Raw genomic sequence first — 16,645 nt, forward strand, 5'->3', positions numbered from 1 at the left:
CAGGTATCCTATAGTGATGGATTTCGGGTAAGTGTTTGCTTTCGCTGTTGACAGGCAGGACCCAGGTCTCTACAAACCACCCTGAGGATCTCTCCCTCATGCTGCAAAGCCTCTGTACCCTCTTGCTTCCCCACATCTGACAGCCAACACTCACCAAGCACCAACGTCCTCTGGAAGGGAAGATATTCCAACTGAGGAGAGCAGTCTGTGGGATGTCTCTGCTACACAAACGGGAGCAACAAGGCCAAAGCTATCAGAGTTTGGGGGTTTCCAGTGCTGTGTGTAAGACGAGGGGCTGAGTGTAGGGCAAAACTCAGAAGTCGTGAGCAAGAGTTAGCCAAGATCATCCACAGAAAGGAGAAACCGAGGAGCTAATATTGTGTGTGCCCTGCAGGAAGCAAAAGCCCAGAAACAGATAACCTGTATTGTCCAAAAAGGCGAGGCCAAGTCAAACTGACTGGTTTAAAAGGAGCAGCCTTTCAACAGAGGAAGTGGGGATGCAGGACAAAGACAGGGCTGGAGTGGACAGGGAACTAGTTAAGATGCAAGGCAGTAAGGAAGGTGGAAAGCCCACCCTCAAGCTTTATTTTTGTCTTCCCTAACTTGGTGGCTTTTCCATTGCATTCACAAGATACATCTGAGCAGACAGGCTCAAGGTGGGGGAAGAAGGGGAGAAGAGGAGGAAGAGAGAGAGAGAGAGTGTAAAGGGCACCAGAGTGCCAAAGTGCAACAACATAAAAAAAAAAAAAAAAAAAGAAAGACAGGACACTCATTCTGCACTCAGGGCTCATACCATGCAGTAAGAGGGGCGGCCGGGGCTGCTCCCCACCAGTAAACAGGGAGTTCGGTCGCTTAGTAGATTGGTTTTTCAGCCCACAAAGTAGGGTTGCCTAGCCAATGAGCGGTGATGTTCTTCAGTGAGACTGGCCGGTTGGGGAATGTGCTGCTACAGAACGGGCCTGTTAGCAGGAGCACCCGCTCTCCGTTACTGGCTGCTCAGGAGGTTTCTCTAGTTTGATGTCAATCACTGCAGGAGACAAGTTAAGGAAATCAGCCAGCTCAAGGAAAAACAAGGAGGAGAGAACACAGAGAGGGATCAGTATCTGAAAAGGTTGTTAGTTGTCCCTTCTTGATAAGGGCATATATTTTAACAGAGCAGAACATATCCTGCCTGAACAGGATTAATTGCAAAACCAATGGACTGGGTATGTCAAGATCACTTAGAGGATAGAGCCCAATTGGACAGGTCTGCACACAAGACAGCCCTGTGCAAAAACAGGAAAATATTATGGTATTTTAAAACTATGCAGATTTTATCCTAAGCTTAAGTGGAGAAAGCAAAACTTGTGCTTGCCGTTATAAGTAGTTGGGTACATTTATATATAGACCACAAGCAGGGTCCTCAATTTATGCCCATAGATAAGCACCACACTATACTGGCTGTTCCAGCCATGTCCCTGCAAAAGCCCAGTAAGGCCCATCCCCACAATGTGCCAAAAAATCAGTAAGCCCAACCTAGCAAAAGATAATTGCCAGATTCTACGAGAACAGGAAAGTTACTGATGAGAAAAGCAAGGATACTGTCTTCTTTGCTCTTCTCTGGTGTGCTGTCCATCCCAGGTAAGGCAGCAGCCACACGACGGAAAAGCTGAAAAGTAGCAATAGGTAAAGCTGAAGGCTTATCAGAAAAAAATGCATGTTAAAAAACATTGCTTTATAGCAGATCTTAGAGTCCGAATTGTACAAACTTGTTATGTGGGTACTTAAGCAAGTAAAGCAATGATCAACAAATGCCACAAGAATTTTACCTAAGAAATTTAACGGGTTTTATTAAAGAAGTTATTCAATACCTACAAAACAGACAGTTTTATTTTACTTGTTTCTGCTTGAACACAACATGGAATTCATTAGTAGCAGTTCTTCTAGGGACGCATAGAATAATTCCCTCCTGCACTCAGTAAGCATGTCATCTACCATTTCCAGCCTCAACTGTTTCTGCACGCAGCAATGTTACAGTGCACAACTCAGGATTTCTGATAAGCAACCTCGCAAGAGCCCGAAGGTTTAAGAAGTTTATGGAATAAAGGGTTTTACAGCCCATCCTTTCAGTTCAGTTCTGCTGCAAAACAGCTATTTGTGAGCGGAACAGCTGGCTCAAGTGAGCTGCATTTAAGGATGCAGCTAGAGCTGGGAAGGACTATCATATCCCCATAAAAAACAGAAAATGGTTTTGCATAATTTTTCAAGTCAATGCTTAGAGCTCCTCCTGCTGACATTAATGCAGCAGCTAACACAATCAGACACTGCTAGGCAGTCTGGTGAAAAGTGCTGCATAAAGAACTAGGGGAATCACCAGCTAATGATGATTTTTCTCACAGTAGCTCGGCAGGGGCTTCTCATCCACCCCTCCAAATTGTGTTACTTGGAAAATCAAGCCACTGAGGTTAGCATCCTTTTAGTCACAGAAGTTCTCACTGCAAACACCCACTAGGCAAATAAAGCAACAGTAAGTTAGAACCAAAGATTAAAGTGGATTCACTCTAGAATAGCCAAAAGAAAAACAAAACCAAAGTCTCCTACTCCAATTGTGAGGTTCTCCTAACCAGATGGTGTGCAGCAAACTGTTAAGTACATTTCCCAGCTGACACCAGTAGTACTTGTGTTCCCTGCAGGTCCCTGGACCTTACGGCTGCCTTACTCCCCAAGTTCTGTCACGCTTCAGAACGATTCCTGAACTAGTGGAGAGCGGGATCACAAGCTTATAGCAAGAGGCAAGGGCACAAACTGAAATATAAGACATTCTGTTTAAACGTAAGAAAAAAGTTTGAAGTTTTTTTACAGTACAGATAGTCAAACACTGTGACAGGTGGCTGGGAGAGATGGAGTCTCCATGCTTTGAGATATTCAAAACCCAACTGGAGTCAGTTCTGGGCAGTCTGCTCTGAGCGTGAGGGTTGGACTAGATGATCTCCAGAGATCTTTTCCAACCTCAACTATTCTAAAATCTTCCTCTGCGGCTTGCAAACAGAAGCAGGAACTTCTACTCTAGTGCATCAGCATATGCAATTATCCTGACCAATGTCAACACTGATTTTAGAAAACAGTGTGTTAACTGTTAACAAAAGCAAAGGGAATGTACAAAATTATGTTTGACTGGCTGCACAAAATAGCAGCATTCCTATCCCTCAGCACATTCTGCTTTTAGACTCTCCTTTCTTTCCAGGTAAGTTTGCTTAGCTTTAACAGCGAATCATTGACTCGAGCTTCCACTAGATAAAGCAGCAGCAATGATCATGGGGCAAGAAGCATTTCAGTGGTTGACAATAAACAATACAAGCAAGTATCTGATGGAACATGAACCCTAAGCAGAAGCTTAATCCTCTCACATACAGAGCAGTAAAGTACAGATTTCCTGTCTTTAGAACAGAACATTGATCTACCTGTTTCACATTGTACCCAGTCTTCGCACTGGTCTCAATAAACATCACATTCAGCTCTTTGGCTCTCTGTTCACCTTCTTCTGTAGTGATTTGCCTGGACAAAGATGCAAACAGAAGCAGAGAGACAGAAAGGAAGAACAGACAGGAAGAGTTAGAGATGTCCGTGACTGAGAAGCTCTTCAATGGAGGGCTGCGCCACCACCCCTTACAAGACCTCAGGACCTCCCAGCCTTTAAGACACCCAGGTCCTCCAGCTAAGAATGAAACCACCTCAGGTAAGTTACCCAGGGAACGCCTGGACTTATGACTATTAATAACGGATGATCAGCACAGGATGAAGTGTGTGCAGTACATTTGAGCCTCACTCACAGCATCCTCAAGGGAAGGAAGAATCCCCATACGCTGCACCTGATACAAGGAGCAGTTTCCCAGAAGTCAACAGAAGGGAACACCGTGAGGTTACAGAAAGATTTCAGAAAGGCTCCAGCAGCAAGTACAGTGCAACAGCAAGTGCTAGGCTGCTGCTTGCAGGCAAGCACCTGCAAATGCATCTCTGATCAATACCCTGTACATACCTGTTTCACATTATATCCTGCTTTAGCACTGGTTTCAATATACATAATATTCAGTTCCTGGGCTTTTCTCTCACCCTCCTCTATAGAAACCTGTCTACAGCAACGAGAACAAATCACAGACAAGAAAAACCAAAACAAAGAAAAATAGTCCAAAAATAATAAAAAGAAAACTGCAGAAAAAAACCACCAACTGAAGCAATATTAACAGGAAAGAAAAACTTAACAGGCTGCACCAAATAAGAACAGTGCTATTTTTAGTTCAGCTTTTTGGCCTCAGAACTTAACTTGCACCATCACTTGATTTTTACCATAGGAAGAATGGCTTCCAATACACTGTATTCCATCTTGAAAAATGTGACCAAGCCCAGACTGATACTGTGGCTTTGCTCAGCCACTATTTCAGCCTAACACAAATCTAACTTCCTTTTTAAAAGAAAGGCAAGGCAGCTTCTTTTACTGATACCTGGATATACACCGTAATTCCAAACTCTAGCCTAGACCAGGACTACTGTCACTTATATTAAACTTCTAAAATAAGAATTTTTAGTGCCATATGAACTTCAACTATAGCTATGTTTCAAACAATTTTCTGGTATTTTTAATTCTTATGGCAATGCTGGGCCAGCTGTCCTGCACACACACTCTACTTCACTTACGTACTACCAGGAAATAATCCAAGGCAGAAATTATCCCATTGGGTTTTCCAGTTCCACATGAAATTGCATTTTGGTAGAAATTCGAAAGCCTCAAATCTAAATGCCAGATCAATCAGTTAGGGAGCTGTGGTTATTTCTAGCTCCCAGAAGGGCATAAGAGGTGCTAAGTGGTCAACATCCAGAGCTGGCTCAAGTAGAACATCTCGGATTTTGCCCAGTTGCTTTTGTAAGCTGATTTCAGAGACCAGACTGATCTGAGGTCTTGCTACCCGGAATTCTTAATCCAAATCAGCTATACACATTTTTATCACATTTCTGAAGCTCTGAGCACCAAGTTTTATCAATATTTCCAAAGTGCAAAGCACAGGACACTTAGAACGGCCCCCAGTGGAAGTGGGAAAAGCCAAACAGTTGTCAAGACTCAGGTGGTCTGTGTGGAGGACACAGAACACATTTCTGTAAGAACCATCAGTACAAAGCCCACAGCTTTGGCCCAGAACCCAAGCGCCCACTTGGAGCCTAGCTTCATCCTCTTCCCCACTGACTCCCACTTGCCGGTATTAGAACTATCTATGCTCTTCCTGCTAGGCATGGCAAACTAAAAACTAACAGCATGACTTGTACAGGGACAAAGGGCAAAAAGCATCTCCTGACATCATATTGTGCAGCCATGGATATTAGCCATTGTCTCATACGAGCATTTGGACACCAACAAACCACAAGGGAAAAAAACACATCACAATACATTCTGAAGCAATATATACACTGCAGGAGTGACTAAAGCAAGGTTTAGAATTTAAAATGTGATAGCATCCAACAATGAAACAGTCAGATCCCTGTTAGGCCCATCACCCCAAGAAAGAGAGTAAACAGGCAGTTCAGATGTTCAGATTTTTCTGAGAAAACATTTATGTTCCACCTGTAAGGCTTTTCAAGCTGTTATCTTTTGATCAGAAGTGTCTTGTGAATAGCCAAAGGATAAGGTTTTGATTTCACAAGACCTCATTTTGTTGTGAGATCCAGGTGTTTCTCAGTTCTGCCTTTTTGAGATGCTTTCTTTTACATCAGATAAAAATTCCCCACCATTTCAATACTTCATATGTCCTATGACATATGAAGCACACATTTTAAAGCACCTGGTGTATGTGAAGATGGTTCAATTTAAAGTATTGGGACTGTAAAGAACTGCATGGCTTACTCCATCTTCCCTTTGCCAACTACTACTGACACTAATGATTACAATAAAAATCCTTCCTTATTTATACTGTTTCTGATGTCTTCACAAAGAATGAAAATCTCTGAAAACGTTAAACAAAATTTTTGCTAAATCAACAATCAAGAAAAGAATTTGAAATAGTGCACAAGCGAAAGCCTGTGGTCTTCTAAGAAGCTATTACATTGGTTATGTTGGTTGAAGTGGCATTGTAAGGTTAAGAGTTTTAAAAGCAAACTGCTTTATGACTTGTCCCGAAACATTAAGTCCGTGTGATTTTAACAGTCTAATTAACTTTTTACGTCTCTTGGGGAAGTCTGCTTTTGCTAATCTAGTTTTCTCTCACACATCTGCAACATCACAGTTTGCGTTACGTATGACATGAGATTTATGCTCAGAGGGAAACCTTTTAGATTTATACTGTAAAATCTCATGCTGCATCTTGTAGCAAGAAGAAACTTTACTATGAACTTACAGTTGGCACACACAGAAAGAGTCATGTAAATAGGATTACTGAAAAAAGGCAGATTTCCTTGCTTTTGCAAGACATCTTTTTGGCTTTATCTCACGAAAAGAAAAATCAGACAAAATACACTACTGAGAAACATGGTAGAGAGATACTTAATTTAAGTAAAAGGAATCTTTTAGGTGGATTTGTTTTAAGCAAAACTATTTGTAGAACAGCAAAATGGAGTAACTTTGCATAATCTGAAACCAGAAATCTGAATTTCATGACAAGCTACTTATGCTTCTTTCAAAAAATCAACAACTGTTTTGAAGACAGACTAGTCAACCAGTTCCTTGCTTTTACTGGTCAGGGCAGCAAGGCTGCCAGCTCCCCTCCATTACCTCTTGTCTGCCAGGTCAGTTTTGTTCCCCACCAACATGATGATGACGTCGCTTCCTCTCTCTGTCCGAACATCATCAATCCACTTGGAGGTTTGCTGGAAAGAATTCAAGTCTGTAGGGAAGAATCAAATGGGAGTGCTGAGGATAAAACGTCTTTTCAGGAATGTCCTGGTTTCGGCTGGGATAGGGTTAAATTTCTTCTTAGTGCTGTGTTTTGGGTTTAGTATGAGGAGAATGTTGATAACACACTGATGTTTTCAGTTGTTGCTAAAGGACCTCCTAGTCCAAGGACAGCTCCCATGCCTACTGACTGAGCTAGGTACACAAGATGGGAGGGAACATAATCAGGACAGCCAGCTCAGCTGGCTAATGGGGTATTCCATACCATGTGACGTCATGCTCAGTATATGAATGGTAGGCGTGATCCAGGAAGTACCGATCGCTACCTGGTTATCGGTCAGCGCGGGTGGTGAGCAATTGCATTGTGCATCACTTATTTTGTATATTTTATCATTATCATTATTATTCTCCCTTTTCTGTTTTATTAAACTGTCTTTATCTCAACGCACGAGTTTCCTCTCTCTTACCCTTCCAATTCTCTCCCCGTCCCACTGCGGGGGGGAGTGAGTGAGCGGCTGCGTGGTATTTGGCTGCCTGCCAGGTTAAACCACGACAAGGAAGAATGCTATGCTTGTACTCAGGTGCTTCTCCAAATCTCCCCACACAACATAAAAAGGATCCATAAATTTGTTTTCCACTCAGACAGAAAAACAGGGTGGGGGGAAAAACTGTTTCTAATGTTAATCATCTTTTTGCAGAACTTCTGGTTGTAATATATTAGTTCTGCTTATATGTAGTATTTCAAATAATGAGACACCAAAGCATCACTCACTTGTAATGTCATAGACTACCACAGCAATAGTGGAGTCGCGGATGTAGCTGGGAATGAGACTGCGGAACCGCTCCTGGCCTGCTGTGTCCCAAAGCTGCAGCCGAACCTGCTGGTACCAGGCCAGGGAGAGCAGAGAGAAAGAGAGAGACAGCGAGAAAGAAAAGAAAGGAGGAAACTGTCCTTTAGAGAAAAGGCCATTTCTAGAATCAACTGTATGCAGCTCAGTCTGAGAAGCTGAGGTTGACCTTGTAATCTTGCCCCAAATATCCAAACTGCACAAAAATTGGCTTTTCTGACTCTGTTTATAGATAATGTGCTTTAATTACCTCCTTTGCTTGCCTAGAGATTCTGCTATTGCCCCAGTCACCACATCCCAAAGAGCTCTAGCCTATGGCTACTACCTCCAGTCATTGCTGATAGCGGTAGCCAACAAGTAATACAGAGCTGGTCTTCCTGGTCTACCCAGGATTACATACGGGGTCGTCACAGGACTCCTAGCCTAGAGCATCTCAGAGCAAAGCTTTTTGGGCAATTCCCACGACAGACATGCAATTCCCTCAGGCCAGACACCACATAGTAAGACAGCATCCATTCTCCAGCATCAAGCATCCAGAAGATGGCAATGGGGATTTTCATGCAAGATTAAGGCAATCAATAACTTAAGTACCAGCAGAAACAAAAGCAAATGTTACACACTGTAGGCTTTACGTGACACAGAGGGCATCAGGTTCTCCCTTTCAGATAAGCACAGGAGTCAGAAACAAACACAAATGCTATGAGGTACAGTTTGATCTCCAGAACTATGCCCAAACACAAATTGACCTATTATATATGACAGCTCTAAGGTCTGGGACCTGCCTATTTGAAACAGCAATGGTCAAAACATGCCCAACTACTACAGTGAATGCTAAACAAAAGCTTTTCACAACAGGGAGTGACACCATTTCCTTCCAAGTCATTACCCCACACAGCTAGCTGTACAAATAGCACTACACTGCCAGAAAACAAGATCGCTATTGGCATTCCCAACGGGCACGAGCTTCGTAGGAGGGCAGATACTGGTTCCCAGCTTAATTACATGAATTGGTTAGATGTGCTCACAAAGCCACTTGTTCAGCAATGAGGGAGAGCAGCTGTTTATGCACAGAACAGCGGTTAATAAGGCAGCTTGCAGGAGACTGGCTACAAGGGAGAAAGCAGTTTCAGAAGGACCAAGAATTGGCTTGTTCAGAAGAGAAATAGAAGCTGGACAAAGCACACGTCTGCAAAGTGCCTTGCTACAAGCAGATTGAAAACAACATCGTATCTATATCAGGGTATGTAGATCTGATGCCCTGGGCTTAAGGAAGATTAGGGCTTATAGTTAAAGCAATTAGCTCATGCTTCATTTTGAAGGCAGCCTTGATTACAGTAGCAAAAGTCAGGGCTCTTCACTACCCCAGGAAACTCAGGGTGACAAACTCCAAGCACTTGGACAATATTACACCAGTGCTGGAAGATCAGATTGATAATGACAGCTTCTGGCTCTTGCTTCTAGACTTTCACAACAAGCTTCCACATAGTCCCCAACACATTGCTGCTACACCAGACTATTCACCCAGAAAGTTTACCAAGGTGGTGATTTGAACACTCCAACCTTCAAACTCACAGTCAAAAAGACAACTAGAGGAAGGACCACAGAACTGGGGAAGAACTGGCCCCAGTAATCTCATTGTAGTGAAGGGTAACACTATCTGAGGGAAGGCCTTCAGCTAGTATGCAGGTACCGTGCAGGCACCCCTGAAGTGACCTGAGAAAGTTAGCTACAGTATTTCTGTGACTTCTTGTTTCTAGAAGTCAAAGTTTGTGTGCACCCATTCTGGAGGGGAAGAGAAAATATAAATAACCCGCTCAAACATGACAGCGTGCTAATAACCCTACCAGTCTGGAAAGATCAAAGGTCCTCAACCAAGACTTAACGCAGCCTCTCTTAGAAACAAGGTAACTTGTTCAGAAAGGGGCCCAAGTTGCAGTATGGACTTTCACCATGGATCTCTCCACAGGCCACTTGCATTTCAAGATGCCCTGTAGATTAACAATAACTAAGCAATTTCTCTTTTTCTTCTCAGCTCACCACATGCTAGCTAGCAGTTTCTCTCTACTAGTTAAGAGTATCTTGGCTGGCATGTAAGTATATCCTATGGGACTGTCCCTATTTTACACTACCATGACCAGCATTAACTTACAGGAGACAATCTGAGTTTCCCAAACACAGTTACCACTAAAGACACTGCAAATATATAGCTCTTAAGAGTAGTAAAGGAAACTGTTTTCCTAATCCCACTAGTCCTCACCATCATCATGCCCTCAGAAGTATATGAGCATGTTCCTTCAATAACACAAGAAAACTAAAAGCCTCTCAGTCACTAAGTACAGAACAAAGAGCAGTAACAAGAAAAAATGAAATTATCTGAAAAGATCAGACCATTACCAAGGCATGATGAGATCAGCTATCACTTAATTACTTTTGACACGTCTGGAAGCTGTTAAGAACAGCCTAGACTGTGGTAAGATTTTTCCACCTGCTTGGATAAACAGCATCCTGTACCTGTCACATCAGTGGGGAGAAAAGATGCCAACCTACGCAACCTGCCACGCTGTCTCACCTCAATGTGTTCCCAGCATAGAGTCATCATGTGCACACCTCGGCACTCCTCAAACCCCAAACAGATCACTTCAGTTCTACATTAGTTTGCAGCAAACCAGAAATCCTCCAAGAGCCAACTACTTAAGCTACAGAACTGGGAGAAAGACCATGTAATTATCTGCCCTCAATATGTAAGATAAATCATAACAGAAGTTTACTATTTGTTAAGCACTTCTGTTAACCGAAGCGAAACAAACCCCTGGTCCATAAAGCCTCACTATAATCTAGAGTTTGTGACAGAATAAAGGTGGGCCAGAGGCTTTTCATTTGCGCTACATTCTTTACTTAGACTTTGTCCACATGGTGTTGGCTCACTGCTATATATCCTGTCTAGATATTTATGCTGATACTGTAGCTTAACCGAAAAAGCCAGATCAAGTGGAATCAGTAACAAGGAGTTATAATGAAATAATTGTATTCATATCTTCATATCCTATACTAAGACATTCATGCCAAGAGTTACAGAGAATTTCCCTCTAAGCTTGTTTATTCTTTAGACATTACGGTTGTTACATCTCTCCTCTTTCAAAAGCTCTCTGGTTACTCATACGAATTGCCAGCTCTCTTCAATGAAATGGGAGTCTTGAATCCTCGTAAGTCGCTTCATAGCTTTTATTTAAATGAGCGTTGTACTGTTTTACCTACTCTGACAGTATTCCTTTGCTTTGGCATCTGAAGTCATTACTTGTATTACTTCTCTAGTTATCCAGAAAGGAAAAAAAAAAAAAATTCATTCTGAGGCTTAACAAAATCCCCCAAAACCAGAAAGAGTAAAAAGCTTTCCAAAGGCTACCAATCACCCTTCATTCCAATCAGCAGACACACAAGAAGTCACAATCCCTATTCACCTACCTGCCAATCCTCTGTGTATCACTTCTATAGTTTGAGCTTTGAGCAGACTTTTCCAGTTCTCTAGTTTCTGTATTATGGGATGGAATTACCATTGGTTGTGGGGAAAGATGCTCTGCTACTTCATCTCAGCTCATGAAATACCTACAGTCCTGGGGCCGACGGCCTGTCTTAGCTCCTTTCAGTTAACACCACTTCCAATGCATAAAAGGTACATGTTAAAAGCAATGTCCCTGCAGACACTCTGGCTCAATACCTACTTGTAACGTCAAAGACAATGACAGCCACAGCAGAGTCACGGATGTAGCTGGGAATGAGGCTGCGGAACCTCTCCTGGCCGGCTGTATCCCACAGCTGCAGCCTGATCTGGGAAATGGAAAAGTGTAGGGGAAAAGGGAAGGGGAAGAGCAGGAAAATGGAAAACAAAACCAAAGCTCAAGTGAAATAAAGATAAAAAGAAAAAAAATGCAAGGCAAAAATAATGCAACAAAAGGAAAGTTAAAATGGAACAGAAATGTGAAAAGAGCCAACAATACTTCTAACCGCATTCTCACAGTAACCTCAGCCTAGCATGTCTGAGAGACCTCCCTCCCTCCCTCCACAGACCCATTAATAACTCTCACACTTGAACATGTTCTTCCATTTAATCATAAAACCAAGAGATCCCTAAAATACCTTCTCACACATCTGCTAATGAGGGAAATAAGCATATATACCTCGCTGCATCCTGCCATGTCAGGACTCTGGCTATAATGGCCACACAAGCAGACTGTAGCCTACAGCTAGCTAGATGCAGCCACTCCTAACCGTAAGGACATCATCACCAGAACATCATCACCCCGCTACGGATAAATCCACTGGAAAGCCTGGCGTCAAGTACTGAAACACAGTAGTGGGGTACAAGCCAGGATAGCAAACACTCTCTAGACTGGCTTATCTTGGGCTTAAATCCAACAAGTCTGGGAAGATATTGAGACACAGTAAAGGAAATACTACTTGGTCTTTCAAGAATGAGGTTGTAGCTCTAACATGGAACTGGCAGCCTGACAGTCAGGAGTGAGGACGGGGCTTCTTTTGGCCCCAGTTCACTTAGTGCCACAGCTCCCAATGCACTGGCAACACGCTGGAAATGGCATCCTTACAGCTGCCCTCTGTGGGAGGCTATAGGAGATGGTTTTGAAGAACCCAACTCCACATATATTTGTCCCTTCTGCTGGCTAGCACATGCTACCCAGATCATATTTAGAGCTGAGTGATCTGGCATAGGTATAATTTCAGGATGTATTATTTGGTGTAAGGACATCTCAAATATGCCAAATCATACGCCACAGTTAGAGGCTTATCGTTCTTCATTTAAAGCACAGCAGTCAAAGCCTATTGCAAAATACAGCATTAGCATATCTGAGAAATTACTTCAGTGTCTGAATTTTCCTAGCTTGTGTGCTTGTATTTCTCGCTCCTCTGATTTACATTCAACACCTCTCTGTTATTTAAACAGGCTTTATGGGCTCTGTGCACCACTTACATAATCAGGAAAGCTAACAGTATATCCAACATTGGAAAGAAAATAGTATTTTCTGGATAGCAGGCCAGCAGGTGAATGACATCCTGACCTACACAATCATAAGAAATCAAGACTACACTGCTGAAAACAGCCCACAGGCATTCCAACTTGCCTTCACAGGTGTCAAGCAGAAATCCCACGACCTTTTTCTTCTTCTGCCACTGCCAGTCCCATTGAAGAAAGCTATCCAAGTAGTTTCTCCCAAACAAAGATTAAGCAATGTCTTTTCTAATACTGAATCACTGGTAAGATGGCAGAGAAGCACTCAGGAAACTCACCACACACACTGGGCTGAGACTTCTTCAGAACCGACAGACCCAAAGGAACACAAAGAACTTCCACTGCACCACCGGCCCCTTCCTCCCCGCCAGTTTCATACTTCTCAGCTCAACTAGCAAAAAGGCAAGTACTAGCAAAACATGAACTAATGAAAGGACAAATACTGAAAGACAGGAGAGGGATGTGAGGCATCTCTTTATGCAAAAAGGAATCTCATGCAAGCTAAATCCAAAATGGCTTTATCAACAGTACATCAGAACTGTGTTACAAAAGGAGCCTTTCTATGAGGAGGAACTATGCCACCACTGGTAATCATGAATGACTTCAAGACTTGGAACTGCCTGGGGTCTGCTCAGACCCATTTACACTGACAATCCCAGGGGCAGAGCTGCAAATTCGGGGAGCAAACTACGCCTAAGGTACATATAGTAGACAGCCCATTCCCCAGGATATGGACGGTAGCTTGCCCCAGTTTTGCATGAAAGATTTTGACTTCATTCTAGAGCTATCAGATATTAACAGTATGAGAAACAGGAGAGTGGGTCAGTGATTTGATTAACAAAGGCTGTCCCTCTGAAGGCTGTGGTGGGATTTCAGCAGCCATTGGAGGAACAGCCAGGCGAGACAGCACGCACAGCAACTCCTGCTGCCATGACCGCAGTTGCCATGCTATCACACAGATGCCTCACTTACCGTGCGATCTTCAAGATACATTGTTTTTGACAGAAAATCAATTCCAATGGTCGCCTGAAAAGAAGAAAAGCATTAGTAACTGCAACTTGCCTTCCAGCATCTGCAAATCTGATCTTCCCATACAAACTCTCAAAAATGTTCACAAAATCGTAATTAAGCCATTGCAAGTCATTTGCTTTCAATACAGTTGATAAAAACAAAGCAATCTGGATATCTGCACCATCTTCATTTCAGGTCATTCTTCCGACACTTCTCAGCTGCACAAGAACCTCTGAGTCTGGATTTTAGCCTCAGACATTCATGCATCTTAACACAGATCATATCTGAACTGGCATCTCTTTCTGGTCTACCACAATTCAGTCTGGTAAGAATTATCTTATTAGAAATAACCAAAAGGTAGAGCAAATTACATATACAAATTGCAGGCAACTGTGCTGAAAGCTAAAAAGCAATATTTATTCAGGACTTTCCAACTGAGAATGTGCCTGCTTTCCAGTGACATTTAGAAGCTTAATTTCCCAGGCAGTTCTTTCTGTAAGTCTCCTTCCATTCAGGTTTCCATTGCTGTACAGCGATTCCAGTACAAAGACATTTTAAGTAATTTACTAAGTTAGATGCACTCCCTGGCACTTAAATCAAGCAGATGTCCTAGCCCATCATAACCCGGGAAACAGGAGACAGGTTACTGATGTAAGAGATTTGAGTATTTCAGACAGATTATCTCCAGTCTTAAAAGGCAACATAACGTGTTCTGGAAGGACTCCATCAGAATGTGAACCATTTAACATTAGAAGAGACCACAACAGGCAATTTCTGTAGGTAGTACTTATTTCTGGAGCCAGGACACAGTTTATAACAACTACAATAAGCAGATAAATCCATAAGAGCACCTTACAAAAGTCAGGAAAAGAAACACAGAAAACACAAGAGGATCCAGTTCCAGTGCATGACTTGTCCTCAGGAAAACAATCTTCTCTTCCTTTTCCAGCTTAAAATTCCTCCAATCTAAACAAGTAACTCTTTCTGGCCCGAATTAAAAAAGAACACCATCTTCCCCAAAGATATCTGTTATTCCCTTGAAATGCCGCTAAGTGCTTTTGATGTAGCTAACCCTTCCTGAAAACCTTCAGGCTTCTTACACAGCTTCAGCTTTTCATCTGCAGCCTCTTCATCCCTACCCTACTCTTTTCCTGCCGAGATTTCCCCAGCTTTTTCTATCCATAGCTTTTTAGTTAAAAAAAAAAAAAGTAGTAATAAAAAAAAATTGAGAGAGAGAATATACCATGCTGACTTCTTGCAGATCTATCTATACACTGTGGATTCAGATGCTAGAGACCAAGAACTATCATAAGTACGTTCATATCTTAGTGTTTCTCTCTGTTTCCTGAGACCTCCATATCCATCGTCAGGCATCCTGACCACTGTCTTCTCTGTTAGCCAATCCCATAAACCAACATTTCTGTTTTCCTCAAGGCTTCTCACATATCCAGACAGGAGCTAAACCTTGCTTCTTTTTTGTACACTGTAATTCCTAACATCATACTAGATGCTTGGGCTTAATCATGAAGTCTCATCTCCATTTCAAGGCACATTACAACCTTACACATGATATTGAACTGACATCTCCTGGGGAAATGTGCTTGCCCTTAACAGTTCTCACAGGCATACATTTTAATAGCGGGGAATAGATTTACCTGTACATATATGTACTAAAAAAAAAGACTACCACATACCTGGTAAGTATTGTCAAAACTGTCATACATAAACCTGGTGATCAGAGAGGTCTTCCCAACTACAAAAGAAGAGAAAAATTACTTTCAAGCAGCAGTGGAAAAAAACAACCACTGTTTTGGGAGTGACACACTGGTAGCACTGATCATCAGAATGAAGGTGCCAACCTAAGGATATTTCCCAGCTACACCCTCCTACTAAATAACCAGCTAAGAAATTAATTCACAAAATGACAGAAGTATGTTAAGCCAAATCAATCTCAGGAGGTCAAAAATCAATCATGATGAAAACTTGGTCCTCAAATCAGGTACATTGTGATCCATATGACAAAGAATTATTTGTTTGCTTTAAGCAAGAAATATTTATTGCTGTTTTGTTACTCATATTTTGCTACTTATGTAATCATCAAGTCTTGGGACTTCTAGACACAAACATCAAAACAAGACACAGTGATAGCCTGGACACTGTTTACCTGCCTCTGGCTGGATAGAAAACCAACATTCAAGACTCATAGCCCTTCTTCATAACAAGATTTTAGATACAGAATAAACTTTGGTGGCTTGCTTAAAAACTTTAAATTTATGCCTCCAAATATTATCAGTAGACAAAGTGCGGAACTGACAAGAAACAGGAACCAACGAGAAGATCTCCAATCCTCTCTCAGGAAGCCAGAGGAAGCCAAGAAAAATTCAAAGGACATGGATGGAAGAGAAGAGGGAAAAGGAATACATTGCCTAGAAAGGTTGTGAAATTGTGAGCATTGGCGAGGGTTAAAAACAGGTTGGACAAATGTCTGTCAGCAGCAATATCAATCCTGCCTCGGTAAGGAAGGGGAATTAGACAACTTCTGGAAATGCCTCCAAGACCTACAGCTCTGGGACCGAGGAGGAGGTAAGCAGTAAGAGATCTAAAGAGAGTAATACAGCAAAGAGTACCACAATTTCAAGAAAAAGATACAACTCATCCATATATTATGAGGGAAGGGGTACAAAAGAGAGTCAACTTCCAGGTAAAACAAAAAAATGAAGATGTAAGGTAGGCAACGGCCACGCTATACAAACAGCACTGCTTTGCCATTTATTTTCTCTCTCCAGCATATGCCGCACGCTCGGTGTGGACACGGCCAGAGACACAGCACACGGGGCGGAGCAGCAGCCTGAGAGCCACCGCATTTCCCCCAGACGCCAGCAAGGCCCGGCCGCCCGCCCGGCCCCGCGC

The 16,645-nt window shown here is 42.5% G+C and overlaps 1 protein-coding gene across 2 annotated transcripts; it reads right to left on the reverse strand.

Moving 5' to 3' along the window:
• Positions 1 to 494: 494 nt before the first annotated feature.
• On the reverse strand, positions 495 to 15,483 carry LOC104071563 (ras-related protein Rab-6A-like). Of its 2 annotated transcripts, none has more exons than XM_009575735.1 (7): positions 15,430 to 15,483; positions 13,697 to 13,750; positions 7,626 to 7,731; positions 6,734 to 6,845; positions 3,441 to 3,534; positions 1,582 to 1,648; positions 495 to 1,027 (listed from the first exon to the last, which is right to left on the reverse strand). In XM_009575735.1, exons 1-7 carry the CDS (start codon positions 15,457 to 15,459, stop codon positions 963 to 965), a joined length of 528 nt encoding a protein of 175 aa, XP_009574030.1. In that variant the 5' UTR covers positions 15,460 to 15,483; the 3' UTR covers positions 495 to 962. The 2 variants fall into 2 exon arrangements, with proteins under 2 accessions (XP_009574030.1, XP_009574029.1); XM_009575734.1 differs by lacking the exons at positions 3,441 to 3,534; positions 7,626 to 7,731 and adding exons at positions 4,016 to 4,109; positions 11,421 to 11,526 and having other exon boundaries at positions 595 to 1,027.
• Between the last annotated feature and the right edge of the window lie 1,162 nt (positions 15,484 to 16,645).

This window comes from Fulmarus glacialis, unplaced genomic scaffold, assembly GCF_000690835.1.
Source record: "Fulmarus glacialis isolate BGI_N327 unplaced genomic scaffold, ASM69083v1 scaffold22694, whole genome shotgun sequence".
Lineage (NCBI taxonomy): Eukaryota > Metazoa > Chordata > Aves > Procellariiformes > Procellariidae > Fulmarus > Fulmarus glacialis.